Source organism: Tachyglossus aculeatus, chromosome 11 (assembly GCF_015852505.1).
Source record: "Tachyglossus aculeatus isolate mTacAcu1 chromosome 11, mTacAcu1.pri, whole genome shotgun sequence".
NCBI lineage: Eukaryota > Metazoa > Chordata > Mammalia > Monotremata > Tachyglossidae > Tachyglossus > Tachyglossus aculeatus.
The window spans coordinates 71,489,891-71,505,164 of record NC_052076.1 but is presented as its reverse complement, the minus strand read 5'-3'; the positions used below and the strand labels follow the sequence as shown (position 1 = coordinate 71,505,164).

Below are 15,274 nucleotides of genomic sequence, written 5' to 3'. Positions count from 1 at the left end.
TAGAGACAGAGAGGCAGTAAAGAGTGTGGGAAGAGTGGGATGGGAAGGAGAACGGGTGGAGTCTACTGGCTTTCCTCTCTCCCTCCCATCACCACCCTGTTCCCAAGATCAGCATGGCCCAACCCAGTTGATAAAGCCCGAGCCAATCTGTGCAAGTCCGGGAGCCAAGCCCAGGCTTGTAACTTCGACTCTCCTGTAGCCACACGACCTGAGGCCCACTTCCCCACATTCCCATCATCACCGTCCTCTGCTCTCTGAGCAGTTGCACTGGCATCGGCGTCAGCAAGACCACCAGCCCTGCCCGTGGAGGACGGGTCCCAATAACTGAGGCTCGCTCCCAGTTTCTGGGCCCGAGGGGCTTCCTCCAAACCAACGAATTGTGGAAAAGCCGAGCACGTGCTCCCGAGAGAGTTGCAAACAGTGCTCAGCGCTTAGAACAGTGCTTTGCACATAGTAAGCACTTAACAAATGCCATTATTATTATTATTACTACCTCAGGGGCCGAGCTCAACTTGTTTATGGCTTTCCCAGGTTCTCATCTCTTGCGGCCCAACCTGAGAATGGTGAGAGAACTCCTTGGAGGGAGATGGCCGGTGAGGCTCTGGACTAGCAGAGCCGTTAGCAAGTCCTAGGCGTCCTGCCTGCTGTATTAGCTGCGGGATGGAGGATGAGAAAGATAATCTGCAGTTCTCTGGGAGAAAATTTCCGTCCTGGTTCCCGTACTTGGGCCCTCATTGCAGAGCCCCTTTGCAAGGGCTCCTCTGCTTGGGGATAGAGATTGGTGGAGCGGCCGTTTCTCTTCGGTTGCAGTTAGAAAAAGCCAGCCCGTGGATGCGATGAGGGTTCTGGGTTTTCACACGTCAAGCAGGTGTAATGGGATGCAAGCAAAAAAGCTCAGCGCTGTTCAAACTGAAGAATTTTTCTTTCATCTGCTGTGTATCTCACCCAGGGGCAGGCACATAGCACTTTCTATTTCAGCAGTCTGATACCATATGCTGAGGAAACGGGGGACTGTATCTCCTTTTAGTACACTAATCCCCAGGAGTCCCAGATTTCAATTCCTGGTCGGTTTCCTAGCAGCCTGGGTTCTTCAGCAAAGACGCCCTGCACATCACATTGTCATTGCTTGGATTTGTGTGCGCAGAGCTGCCGGCGCACTAGAGAGAGAGCCCACTGGGGCCACCGGATCACACGGCCCCGTTGCCCTCTCTTATCTCTTGCCTCCTATAAAAGAGTCTCGCTTCTTCGATTCCTGGGGCTCCTCGGTCTGAATTGGAAAGGGAGGCTGGTGAGACGGGCCCCGGCCTTCATCTCTGTCCCTCGTGAGAACTACCAGGTGAGTCGGAGAGGGAACCTGGCTGTTTTCCAGTGCTCCAAAATACACATTTCCTCCACCAACCCTGTGAGGTTCTGTGGTGCGAGCCGCCGGGTAAAAAGACACGTTGGCTACCCAGTACCAGATGGGACACACGGCAGCTTCGGCTCCTCTGGTCCCGCCAAAGGTCCTAACAAAGCTGCTCCAGCGGGCTAAATGACCATTTTCCAGAATCTGGATCAGATCTGGAGACGATCTGGTTAGGAGATGGGAAGTTGGGAGGGGCCACGGATATTTCTGCCATACGCTGGGTGTTGCGCTTGAAGCTTGCAGAAATACTGATGAGTGGCCCGCGTCAAGGCTGGAGACTTTTTGTCTGGAAAAAGGATCGGCCGCCGGAGAGGATAATTAATGTATAGGGTAAGGCAGGGGCATTTCCAAGAAGTTGCACGCTAATACACTGACACACTGACTTTTGGGCAAGTCCCTTAACTTCTCTGGGCCTCAGTTCCCTCATCTGTCAAATGGAGATGAAGACTGTGAGCCCCCCGTGGGACAACCTGATCGCCTTGTAACTTCCCCAGCGCTTAGAACAGTGCTTTGCACATAGTAAGCGCTTAATAAATGCCATTAAAAAAAAAAATGCCTGTAGGCCTTGGGGCTCCTTCCCAGCTGAGCTGAACTGCCAGCCCACCTCACTCATGCCTGGGTCTCTGACCTGCATCGAGGATTTCCAATCAGGGCGGAAAAGGCCTAAAATATTGCACTTTGAACGCCGTCACACCCATCGCTGCCTCCATTATCCTTTTGGCCCCGACACTCCCAGTGGGAAGTTGGCATCTCTGCCCAGGAGCAGAACTGAGTTATGTGTGGGAAGGACGAAAGGTAAAATTCTTGTCATTAATTAAACACGCCCATTGGATGCTGTCGTACAAAGATTAACATAGAGTATGGACTAGATCTGGAGAAGCAGCGTGGCCCGGTGGGAAGAGCACGGACTTTGGAGTCAGTGGTCCTGGGTTCAAATCCCGGCGCCACCAGTTGTCAGCCGTGTGACTCTGGGCAAGTCACTTCTCTGTGCCTCGGTTCCCTCATCTGTAAAACGGGGATTGACTGCGAGCCCCTCATCGTGGGACAACCTGATCACCTTGTATCCCCCCAGCGCTTAGAACAGTGATTTGCACATAGTAAGCGCTTAATCAATGCCATCATCATCATCATCAAGGCAGGAAGGAGCCCATCAAGCCCCGGTTCGGCCAGCCTGAAAGGAGGCTCGGGTTCTTTCTAAAGGCCGATTCGTGAAGCCCCCAGTCTTTGCTAACCTTGGTGTGTGTATATGTGTGTTTTCCAGGGACCATTAATAACGTGACCTTTGGAGCTGGGGTCAGTTTTATCAGCGCCCCTCATCTGTCGTCTTCAGGCAAAGGTAAATCGGGTCCGTGTTTCCTCCCAGTTGGAACAGCACCTACTGTTTGAGTTTCAGGAATTTTGAACCGCTGCGACTCTGGTTCCCTTTCAGAGAAAACAGGATCCACGGAGCAGAGAGACGAGGTTTTGTGTGTGTCGTTGCCCGATAAGCCGTAAGTGTGCTGGCAGTTCTCGGCCTCTTTTGTTACACAGAGGAGGATTTCGGGGGTCACGGGGCCTTTTACAGAATGACCTGGATCTTTCTTTTCATTCCTCAGAACTCCGCAGCCCCAGCAGTGGAATGTGACATCTCCAGCCAGAAAAGGAAGCAAGCCGCCCTCCGGCAGGAAATCTTTGCGAAAGCCACCCCAGAAGTCAGCTGACTAAAGCATCCCGGCCCCGAGTGTGTCACTAGAGGCCGAGCCTATAAAAATGTTCCCGTTCCCTGCGCTTTTTTCAAGAGATCAGTCTTGGGCCCACCTCTCCCTCCTCTACAGGGAGGAAGTAATAATCCGCTGAAGGATTGTCCTCCCCACTCTCTCCGTCTCATCGAAAAACTCTGGTCTGATGAACTGAACGTACGCTGTCTCCTCTGCTTTGACGGCCAACCTCTCCTGGAGGTTGTGTACTCTGAAGATGCAAAATGGAAGCCTTTGACCAATTCAGATTTGCTTATCACCGAAGGGGCCGAGGTTTACTATTGTGACTTTGTTTCTTATGGACATGCCAGACGCCCCTTCATAAGGTGTATCCCAGTTCTCTAGTGCGTGCCACAAAAATACAATTTAACTCTAGTTTCTCTTTCTCAACAGAAATCGGGCCCTTGAGAGTTGGCTCTGATTTCTTCGCCGGGATACATTTCCCAGTATTTAATGGCACATTTTTGACATTTTCATGAAATGTAATTTTTTGTTCTTGTAACTGCAAGCCTGAAGAAGTGTACAGCTTTTTTTTTTTCCTATGGAGTAATAAAGGTTAAGTGTAAATACACCCTTCCAGCATTTAAATAGAACATTTCTATTATTGGAACAGCACTTTCGCCAGCCATTTCATTTTATGTAAAACGCTTAGCAAGAACAAAGCCAGATCTTTCATATAAAAACCCTTTTCGTCTGCAGCCGTGAAGTTTCGTTATTTTTCTTCCACCTCTCTCCTTTGGATCCGCAGTGGAGTCGTTTGCTCCCCACCAAAACAGCTGCTTAGCATCCCCGGGGCCTACAGAAGCAGCATGGTAGAGTGGTTAGAGCACAGGTACGGGAGTCAGGTCATGGGTTCTAATCCAGACTCCGCCACTTATCCGCTGTGTGACCTTGGGCAAATTACTTCGTTTCCCTGTGCCTCAGTTACTTCATCTGTAAAATGGGGATTGGGACTTTGAGCCCCACAGGGAACAGGGATGTGTCCAACCTGATTTGCTTGTTTCCACCCCAGTGTTCAGTACGGTGTGTGGCACATAGTAAATGCTTAATAAATAGCATAATTATTATTATTTTATTATTATTATTATTACAGATATCTTCTTTGGCGCTAATCTGACAGCCTCTGCCACGATCCCCGGGGTTTAAAGCGCTCTGACCCCAGAGTTTCAACCGCTGGCAGTGTATGCAATCCGAGCAACCAGCCAGAGAAAATTCACTCTCGCCACTTGTGAGCCGGGCGGAGGGAAAAATGATTAAAGAGGCCAATTCAGGTGGGTCTTCGTTTAATCCTGATACAGCAGCAAAACGTTCGGGTTCTTATGAAAGGGGAAATTGGGCTTGAGGAATGGTATGTCCTCCCTCTCCACCCCAGAGCTTTAAACGATATTAACCAATGAGACAGCAACAGATTTGTCACTAGTTGTCTGCCTCCCGGGGACGTTCCTCAGGAAACATCTCCGGTCCCTGCACCAATCTCTCCGAGAAAGCCCCGGCAGGGAAGCCTTCCTGTGGTGGAACTCCCCCACTTCCAGTGGCTGGCACACATAATTTTGTGTCTCCCTCCCGGGAGCCAAACAGTAGTGAACTGCAATCACGGACACAGGGAAGAGGTCCATTTTGCAGAAATGGAAAAAGCCGGGGTGAAGCTGAACTTAAAAAAAAAAAAAAAAAAAAAACCCAAAACAAACCCCCTAGCTTTTCACAGAAATATCAAATTCTATACGTAGTGTTAGTACAAAGCTTTAATGTCATCTATGTACAGCAATTTCCCTCCCGAAGATCTAAGTAACAGTCTTTAGTGGGCTACTTGAACGCCCACCCTATCTGAGAAAAAACGATGTCTTCACCTCCGTGTCGGAAAGCTCAGCAACAGGCTACCTCCTTTCGGTCCGCCTGTCTTTTTCCACTCTCTGAATCCTGATACAGGGATAGGGTGGGAAGCCTACGTATATGAAACAGGAGGTGGTGAGGCTACCCGATCACCGTGGCAACCAAAGGAGGTGCCCATCTTGTCTCACAGAGCCCCGCACCTCCATCTGATTGAGGCCAGTCCCACCTCCAAACGTTTCAAATAAATGCAAAAGCGGACAGGTACTGTGAAGCAACAGCTATTCAGATGTCTAGCAAAAACTAATATTTGGTGGAAAAACCCAAGGCAGAGTAGAACAGAACGCTTTAAAAATAACCCAGACAGTCAAAAGTTTCCTCAGGCATTCAAAAAAAAAAAAAAATCCTGTCAAAGCATAAAAAGTTAAGACAAAACTTACAAGTTCAAACGCAAGATGACTGGATTCTGCTACATGAAACCATCCTGGAAAATACCTCCATCACCCGCCCTGTACTGAAGGGATTCCATGAGAGAAACCCCTTGCATCAAAGCCCTTCACGCCGTGGATCGCCAGGCTCGGTTATGTGTTTGAGGCTGACGGCTCTGGCTTTGGAGAGCTGGGCCTTTCCTGGAACTCTCACAGAAGCGAACAGCGGTTCGGGGCGGATCAAAGTTTAAAATCAAAATTGCAAAAATGCTTTTGATGCAGGCATTTTACTTGTCTCACAGTGGACTTTATGCCTTAGCCAGCCTCGCTGTCGAATTCCCTTCCAAGGGCTGGCTAGCCGCCACCGCGTAACGGCTTGTTGAGAAGTGAGTCAGAATCTTCGGGGTCTGGCCTGCTTTCCTCTAAGCGAAGAGTAATTATGGAATTCATTTGCTTTAAAAAAAAAACGGTATCCTAGTTCAAGATTTGGTTTCTAAAGCTGCCCTTTGGCCTTAGGCACTTCACATGAAACACACGAATAAACTAGTATAAAACAAACAGCTGTAGGTGCCAGAGTTTGGCAGCCTAGATTACCTAAATCCTGCGCTGAACCCTTAGGCTGATCAATAAACCAGGCCAGGAAAAGAGCCGGCCCCCAGAATGAGGTGTCGGGGTGGAAAATAGCCTCAACTTTCCAGCACAGTTTAGCCCGGAAGATATCCTGAAACCAGCAGACCAAGTTGCCTGATCTTGCCATCCCTAAAGGAGTCAAGGCTCCAGGACATGAAGGGCTCTAGGGACAAGCAGCCTTTTAGTCCGGTCCTCCGAAGATCCAGGCAACTCCTACCCCCCAACTCCCATAAACAGGGAGGTAAGTAGAGCTACTTCCCCTTTGTGACCTGAGAAGTCGGAAGAGGCGATCCAAAGGCCACGCTGGGACCCTGTGATATTTCTGGGGAACAGCCGAGAGTTATCAAAAGTTACAAAAGAGCGTGGCTTGTCTCAAAGAATATTTCGGGTCCCTGAGCAAACGCTGTTCCACCCGGTAGCGCTCGCCAGGCTACTCTGGCCTCAGGAAATGCTGGTCCTTTGGAGGGAAGGGTCATCTGCTTGCAAGCTGGGAAGGTTTCTCTCAGGCAGCTGCTTTGAAGCCTCAATGTCCTCCGTGTAACACTGAAGTGGCTTGACCTCCTCGTGAGTTTTAAAAAAATAGCTACACTAGTTTAACACTGTTGGCTTGACGTATTTACAGTTTAAATAGAAATCTACCTTCTATGCAGTAATCAAAATATATCTTTTTGCAAAAGTTTAGACTGCGGAATCTTTTAAAAATCAAACCAGAACCATAGAAAAGCAAAAAACATTTAAGTACCATTTTGAAATCGGGCCCAGACGGGTGGCTTCGCCTTTCCCTCAAAAGGGTTTTCTCAAACGCTAAACCCACCCGGGCGGACCTGCCGACAGCAGGTCAGAATTAGTCTGCCCACGGCCTGCGGGCCAGTGACTTTTCTGATTTTTGCCATTTTCACATAATACTGACCAAATCAATTCTCGGGCTGACCCTCGTCAGGCCGATTAGGATCTGTGAATGCTGCCGCAGAGCTGGTCGACTTCGAACGGGTTAGTTGCGTAAAGGCCTCGTCTCTGCGGAGTCCGCTGCGCAGTAGTTCCCCACTCTCTGCCGGCAGAATCCAATCTCAATCCATGTTCCCCAAATCCTAAACTACTGGTGCTACACAATGGTGCCTCCTTCCCATCCCCTCTCCCCGCCGAACATTCTCCTCTACGTTAGCTGGGTAGTTGACTAATGTGGCATCCCTTGTCCGTGATGTCCAAGCCCAGGCCTGATTAAGCCCTCCCACCCGAAACCACGAGCGTGGGGAAGTTCGAACTAGAAGAGCTCTTTAAAATACTCAAAGAGGGGGCACTGGTGGGGTCGGTCAGCCTCTGAACGTGCCGATCAAACTCACTGAAGGCATTCATCTCTTCCTCCTCCTCCTCCTCTCCACGACTGCTGTGTCCACCCTGGGGGGATTCACTTAATTCAGTGGCTCGTTAAAACTGAGAATGGAACAGTGATCAACTTTGGCAGAAGAAAAAAGTTTTTGCAAGAGTTTCTCTTTCCAAGTGCATCTTGCTGAACGGTGGCTCTCCGCTGGCGCTCCCAACGGAGGTATCCGCAGGTGTCCTCGGCCGCCGGTCAGACCTCAGATGACGAACGATGACTTGTGCCTGAAGTCGCCCTGCAAAGCCAAGGAGCTGGGGGTCAGGAGGGGCTGCCCGCTCTTGATTCCCGGCGGCTCCCTCCCCCCGGGAATCCCAGCGTGCCTCCTGGTGTCCCGGCAGAGTCTGGGAAGCCCGGGCTGCCAGAGAGAGAGGAAGGTTTCCCCTAGGAGACGAACAAGCAGCGAAACCTTTATGGTAATAGCCAAACGCCAGGCCTCTGAGGCACCCTCCCAAATGTGGATGTCATCCGACGGCTTCTGAGAGGTAGGAGGACAGCAGCATCTCTTGGCTGTTAGCCACTGGCCCCCTTTGACCTCCTAAAGGAGATGGGAGCGGGGATCCCGCTGGGACCCTGGAGTTGAGGACAGGAGCCCCGGGTTTTAAGATCCAGGTTCTAGCTCGCTTTTCTGCTATTTGCTCCCGAATGGCTCATTCTTCGTTCCAAGCCAGGGATCGGATTCCCTGCTGAATTTCTCCCCTGGGGAACCCTCGTGCCCCGAGCCAGATGTCTGTCTGGTTCCTCTGTCTCTATATGTTGCCAACTTGTACTTCCCGAGCGCTTAGGACAGTGCTCTGCACACAGTAAGCGCTCAATAAATACGATTGATTGATTGATTCCTCGGCTTCAGCCGTCTCCCTTACCTCGTCATCTGTCCGGATGTAGTTCACCCCGTCAGACTTGACTGGATTCTTGTAGCTGAGGAAAGGTAAGAAAGGCCTTGAGCTTTAGTTCCCGGGCTGCTACTAACAGACCCTTGATTTGCACACTCAGTCGGGCCCTGGGGCTGGGGTCCTCCCACCTGCCATAGGAGAAATCGGGGGTGAGGAGAGGAGGGAGGAAGGAGGATGTCCCTTAGATCCAAATAATCCCGGGTACCCTGGGCCCCTCTGCCTGAGTTGACAGCGGCGGGTGGGGGGAGACAGCCTGCTCTACCTCAGGGCTCACCTTTCTCCATTCTGCTTGCTGTTGACAAAATAACCCCGTCTGTAGGCACAGCCAATTCCCAGCGATATCAGGATGAGGACGGCCAGGACCACAAACACACCGCCAATGATCCCACCAATGTTGAGGTCGTCTGGAAAAGAGGGAGCAGTTCAGGCAGAGCAGATCACGATGAGCTGAAGGTGCGCGATCCAGGGTGGGTCAGGAGCCGAAGAGACCCTCCCGGCAGCTCCCTCCCTCCTGTATTTCTCCCTCCTCCACCTCCCGCCAAGCCTAACTGAGGCAGGAGTTCCCAATCCCAGGAAGGGCGAGCACAGAGAGTTCTCAGCCCATTCCAGTTGACTGATTTTTTTTTTTTTTAATGGCATTTGTTAAGCACTTACTACGTGCCAGGCACCATACTAAGCGCTGGGGTAGATACAAGGTTTTCAGGTTGGACGAAGTCCATGTCCCACATGGGGCTCACAGTCTTAATCCCCATTTTATAAATGAGGTAAGTGGGAAGTGAACAGAGAAGCGAAGTGACTTATCCACGGTCACAAAGCGGACCAATGGCAGAGCTAGGATTAGAACCTAGGTCTTTTGAGTCCTAGGCCCGGGCTCTTTCCACTGGGCCACACTGCTTCTGGAGACGGGCCTTCTTTCTATTGGGACTGGGCTAGTGGGACTCCCGGCCTCGGGGGACTGCCATTTACCCAGGGTTTGGGGCAGGGGGCTTCAGAGCCCCTGGCCTGAGGTAAAAGGGCGTCTCCAGCCAAGAGCCCTGAATTGGGTATCAGGATTTCCTCAAACCCCGGCTATGACTTGCCCCGTGGCAAGCAGTCCAGCTTTGCTTCCTAAAAGCTCGGGTGGTGGCGGTGGCGGCAACAGCAGCCGCTCCCTCTAGACTGTAACCTCGTTGTGGACAGGGAATGTGTCTGTTTATTGTTGTATCGTGCTCTCCCAAGTGCTCAGTACAGTACTCTGCACACAGTAAGTGCTCAATAAATATGATTGGCTGACAAGAGTGCAGACTGCAACAGGGAGATCTCTCCAGAAGCAGCGTGGCTTGGTGGAAAGAGCCCGGGCTTTGGAGTCGGAGGTCACGGGTTCAAATCCCGGCTCCACCGCTTATCAGCTGTGTGACTTTGGGCGAGTCACTTCACTTCTCTGGGCCTCAGCGACCTCATCTGCAAAATGGGGATGAAGACCGTGAGCCCCCCGTGGGACAACCTGATCACCTTGTTAACCTCCCCAGTGCTTAGAACAGTGCTTTGCACATAGTAAGCGCTTAATAAATGCTATTATTATTATTATTTTTATTATTTTCACTGCCACCCAGGGCTTGGAAGGTAATAACCTCCCAGCAGCTGCCTGGTCTTTTAATGGGGCCTTCTGTGTTCCTGTCAGACCACCCTGCTCTGCTCTCCCTCAGGGTAAATGGGGGATTATGATAATCCTCACTCATGTGGCTGAAGGTCACACCAGCTGGACTGGGGCCTTCTCCATGGGATCAGGCTCGCTAAGCTGTTCCCCCAGCACTCTTCAGAGGGAGCTACACGCCGAGGGTGAGGTAATAATAATAATAATAATAATAATAATAATAATAATATTTATTAAGTACTTACTATGTGCAAAGCACTGTTCTAAGCGCTGGGGAGGTTACAAGGTGATCACGTTGTCCCACGGGGGGCTCACAGTCTTAATCCCCATTTTCCAGATGAGGCAACTGGGGCCCAGAGAAGTGAAGTGACTTGCCCAAAGTCACACAGCTGACAACTGGCGGAGCCGGGATTTGAACCCCTGACCTCCGACTCCAAAGCCCGGGCTCTTTCCACTGAGCCACGCCGCTTCCCCGAGGCAGGCAGGCAGAACCAGCGTGAAGCAGCGTGGCTCAGTGGAAAGAGCCCGGGCTCTGGAGTCAGAGGTCATGGGTTCAAATCCCAGCTCTGCCTATTGCCAGCTGTGTGACTTTGGGCAAGTCACTTCACTTCTCCTTGCCTCAGTTCCCTCATCTGGAAAATGGGGATGAAGACTGTGAGCCCGCCCGTGGGACAACCTGATCGCCTTGTAACCACCCCAGTGCTTAGAACAGTGCTTTGCACTATCTACACGCACTCCCTTGGTGATCTCATTCGCTCCCACGGCTTCAACTATCATCTCTACTCTGATGACACCCAGATCTACATCTCTGCCCCTGCTCTCTCCCCCTCTCTCTAGGCTCGCATCTCCTCCTGCCTTCAGGACATCTCCATCTGGATGTCCGCCCGCCACCTAAAGCTCAACATGTCGAAGACTGAGCTCCTTGTCTTCCCTCCCAAACCCTGCCCTCTCCCTGACTTTCCCATCTCTGTTGACGGCACTACCATCCTTCCCGTCTCGCAAGCCCGCAAACTTGGTGTCATCCTCGACTCCGCTCTCTCATTCACCCCTCACATCCAAGCCGTCACCAAAACCTGCCGGTCTCAGCTCCGCAACATTGCCAAGATCTGCCTTTTCCTCTCCATCCCAACCGCTACCCTGCTCGTTCAAGCTCTCATCCTATCCCGTCTGGACTACCGCATCAGCCTCCTCTCTGATCTCCCATCCTCATGTCTCTCCCCACTTCAATCCATACTTGATGCCGCTGCCCGGATTGTCTTTGTCCAGAAACGCTCTGGGCATGTTACTCCCCTCCTCAAAAATCTCCAGCGGCTACCAATCAATCTGCGCATCAGGCAGAAACTCCTCACCCTGGGCTTCAAGGCTCTCCATCACCTCGCCCCCTCCTACCTCACCTCCCTTCTCTCCTTCTCCAGCCCAGTCCGCACCCTCCGCTCCTCCACCGCTAATCTCCTCACCGTGCCTCGTTCTCGCCTGTCCTGCCATCGACCCCCGGCCCACGACATCTCCCTGGCCTGGAATGCCCTCCCTCTGCCCATCCGCCAAGCTAGCTCTCTTCCTCCCTTCAAGGCCCTGCTGAGAGCTCACCTCCTCCAGGAGGCCTTCCCAGACTGAGCCCCTTCCTTCCTCTCCCCCTCACCCCCCTCTCCATCCCCCCCATCTTACCTCCTTCCCTTCCCCACAGCACCTGTATATATGTATATATGTTTGTACATATTTATTACTCTATTTATTTTACTTGTACATATCTATTCTATTTATTTTATTTTGTTAATATGTTTGGTTTTGTTCTCTGTCTCCCCCTTTTAGACTGTGAGCCCACTGTTGGGTAGGGACTGTCTCTATATGTTGCCAACTTGTACTTCCCAAGCACTTAGTCCAGTGCTCTGCACACAGTAAGCGCTCAATAAATATGATCAATAAATAAATAAATAGTAAGCGCTTAATAAATGCCATTATTATTATTATTATTAGAACCATGGGCCTGGTTGATTGGGAGGAGATGCCATGAGCACTTGATTCCTCACTCGGTGTTGACTGGGAGGGAACGCTGACCCCCAAATGATCAGGCACGAGGCTCCAAAACTAGCCCATAAATTCATCCTCTCCCCCGCGCCCCAACCGAGGAAAACATGGACCAGAGTGGGGGTCAATCAATACGATTGATTGACAGGACCAGAGACTTCTGGCCGCGGTCGTGGAGCTGCCATGTGACTGAACCGAACAACGAACACACAAACATCAGTGCAAAAACCCCCGCTGCCGATCCATGGCTTCTGCCTGCTGAAGATGTGGTCTCTATGTTTATTTAAGCAGGACACGTTTGGGACAGGAAAGGAGGTGCTGAAGTAAGCTTGATCAATAAAAATAATGATGGCATTTGTTAAGCGCTTACTATGTGCGAAGCACCGCTCTAAGCGCTGGGGTGATCACCCTGTCCCACGCGGGACTTACAGTCTTAATCCCCATTTTACAGATGAGGTAACTGAGGCTCAGAGAAGTTAAGTGACTTGCCCAAGGTCACACAGCAGACGTGTGACGGGGCCGGGATCAGAACCCACGACCTCTGATTCCCAAGCCCGTGCTCTTTCCACTGAGCCACGCTGCTTCTCTGAGTCACCTTAAGACTGTAAACTCCTCCCTTGGGGGCTGGTATCATGTCTACCGTCCACTGTACTCTCCCAAATTCTGCCCAGAGTAAGTGCTCAATAAATCCCATTGATTGATTGATTGGTTGACTGATTGATTGAGGTTAAGGACGAGGATGGATAGAAAAGCCAAAGTAAAGCAGCCTCGCTGATGGTCTTTGGCCAGGGAACCTGGTTTCATTTCTTTTACTAGGCTAAGCCTGCTTTTTTTTATTTTAAAAGAAGCATAATCTGAGGAATTGATTATCCTCATTTGAAAATGTGATGGAAACACGTCACTCTGAATTTCTCTGATGTGGCCTAGCACTTGAAATGACCAGGACACCCCGTCTGACCATCTGTATAGCTTTGACTTTTGTTACCCCAAACTCAATCAATCAATCAGTCGTATTTATTGAGCGCTTACTGCGTGCAGAGCACTGTACTAAGCGCTTGGGAAGTACAAGTTGGCAACATATAGAGACAGTCCCTACCCAACAGTGGGCTCGCGGTCTCACTTCCCTTCTAATTAGAAACGGCCTGCACAGAATCCCCGGGAGAAGAGGAATCATCATCAATCGTATTTATTGAGCGCTTACTATGTGCAGAGCACTGTACTAAGCGCTTGGGAAGTACAAACTGGCAACACAACACAATAGGAATGACCTAAACGGCCTCTGCAAATGACATCCAACCCGCGGTTCCCCTGATTCTATCATTCCTGGGGCGAGATCAAGCAGCACTCAACTCGGAGTCCAATATTTCCGGATTGGTCCTGGTTTTAGAGAGAAGAACCCTTCGGAGACAAACGCTGCTAGCCGGAATATCTTCCTTCGGACGCAGTTGTTACCCGGATCTGTCCCATCCTCTCACGTGATGGATTTTGACTGCATTTTGGGGCTTCCCTCAGCTAGAGGAATTTGGCCCACAGAGGGAGGCGGAACGGAGAGCCGCACAGGGCCGATGGTACCAAATGACTTATCTCAGTTGCTCTCTAGGCCCTGAACAAAGGTCCAGCCTTCAAGCAAGAGGACCACCACCACAGTTAAAAATCCCTTTCTGGCTCAAACGGATCACCCCCCCTTTCATTTCCAGAGGAAAAGCGTCTGATCTGATTGTATTGTAACTACCCCAGCATTTTGCACACAGTCAGCGCCTAACAAATCGGACCACTGCGCTCCTTTTTCCTAGCTCAGGTCGCTCTGAGCCCACCGAATGACTTACAGACTTCCATCTCCCGCTCCTCGCACTTGGCAGTGCCGGCTTGGTTGGAGGCAAGACAGTAGTATTGGCCCGTGTCTTCTTTATGGACAGCATTGAAAACCTGGTCCAGGGAAAAAAACGGGAGTGATCACTGAATAGCGGAGGCTTCCTAGGAGGCCAGGAGTAGTCTGGCCACATGCCAGAAGGAAATTAAGGGGGCAAAGAGAGCTGGGGTTGTTAGAAGATCAGCCTCCCCAATAGATCGTAAGCTCCCAGTGAGCAGGAATCACGTCTACCATGTACTTGTACGTCCCAAGCACTTAGTACAGTGCTCTGCACACAGTGAGCGCTCAATAAATACGACTGAATGAATGAATCTACCAGCTCTGTTATACTGTGCTTTCCAAGAGCTGAATATAGGGTTCTACATATGGTTGCACATAGTAAGCGCTTAATAAATGCCATCATCATTATTATTATTATTATTATTACCTGTCAGTAACTTGGGTCTGCCTGCCTCCTCATTAAATTGTATGCTCCCAGAAGGTCCTTTTGGTAGCAGTAGTAGTAGTATTAGTGTTTATTAATAATAATAATAATGACATTTATTAAGCACTTACTATTCATTCATTCATTCCATCGTATTTATTGAGCGCTTACTGTGTGCGGAGCACTGTACTAAGCGCTTGGGAAGTACAAGTTTGCAACATATAGAGACAGTCCCTACCCAACAGGAGGCCTTCCCAGACTGAGCCCCTTCCTTCCTCTCCCCCTCACCCCCCTCTCCATCCCCCCCATCTTACCTCCTTCCCTTCCCCACAGCACCTGTATATATGTATATATGTTTGTACATATTTATTACTCTATTTATTTATTTTACTTGTACATATCTATCCTATTTATTTTATTTTTGTTAGTATGTTTGGTTTTGTCTCCCCCTTTTAGACCGTGAGCCCACTGTTGGGTAGGGACTGTCTCTATATGTTGCCAATTTGTACTTCCCAAGCGCTTAGTACAGTGCCCTGCACACAGTAAGCGCTCAGTAAATACGATTGATGATGATGATGATTTACTGAATGATTGATAAGGTCTTAAAATTCCACACGTATTGATCTGAGTCCCGCCCCAAACCTTCAGGTGACGGGATCTTGGTGGCCACGAGTGTCTGGCTCTTTGCTCCTCTTCGACAAGTCACATCCCTTTCTCCTTCACAAGGATCACACAACCCTCTCCTAATACTAATACTAATGATGGCATTTATTAAGCACTTACTATGTGCAAAGCACTGTTCTAAGCGCTGGGGAGGTTACAAGGTGATCAGGTTGTCCCATAGGAGGGCTCACAGGCTGAATCCCCATTTTACAGATGAGGTAACTGAGGCACACAGAAGTGAAGTGACTTGCCCAAAGTCACACAGCTGGCAACTGGCGGAGCCGGGATTTGAACCCATGACCTCTGACTCCAAAGCCCGGGCTCTTTCCACTGAGCCACGCTGCTTCTCTGGGAAGAAGCCCCAA

The 15,274-nt window shown here is 50.3% G+C and overlaps 2 protein-coding genes across 3 annotated transcripts in view; one reads left to right on the top strand and one right to left on the bottom strand.

Moving 5' to 3' along the window:
• Positions 1 to 3,839, top strand: part of NCAPD3 (non-SMC condensin II complex subunit D3) — a 121,004-nt gene extending 117,165 nt beyond the window's left edge. For both annotated transcript variants that reach the window (XM_038753646.1, XM_038753645.1), the window contains 3 exons: positions 2,667 to 2,741; positions 2,835 to 2,895; positions 3,001 to 3,839. In XM_038753646.1, coding sequence (XP_038609574.1) covers positions 2,667 to 2,741; positions 2,835 to 2,895; positions 3,001 to 3,109 — 245 coding nt within the window. In that variant the 3' untranslated portion in view covers positions 3,110 to 3,839. The remainder of the gene's footprint in view (positions 1 to 2,666; positions 2,742 to 2,834; positions 2,896 to 3,000) is intronic.
• Positions 3,840 to 4,865: 1,026 nt separating this feature from the next.
• JAM3 (junctional adhesion molecule 3) overlaps positions 4,866 to 15,274 on the bottom strand; it is an 85,020-nt gene continuing 74,611 nt past the window's right edge. Inside the window, exons 6-9 of the mRNA XM_038753970.1 lie at positions 13,779 to 13,878; positions 8,569 to 8,698; positions 8,265 to 8,319; positions 4,866 to 7,639 (exon numbers count right to left, since the gene is read on the bottom strand). Coding sequence (XP_038609898.1) covers positions 7,604 to 7,639; positions 8,265 to 8,319; positions 8,569 to 8,698; positions 13,779 to 13,878 — 321 coding nt within the window. The 3' untranslated portion in view covers positions 4,866 to 7,603. The remainder of the gene's footprint in view (positions 7,640 to 8,264; positions 8,320 to 8,568; positions 8,699 to 13,778; positions 13,879 to 15,274) is intronic.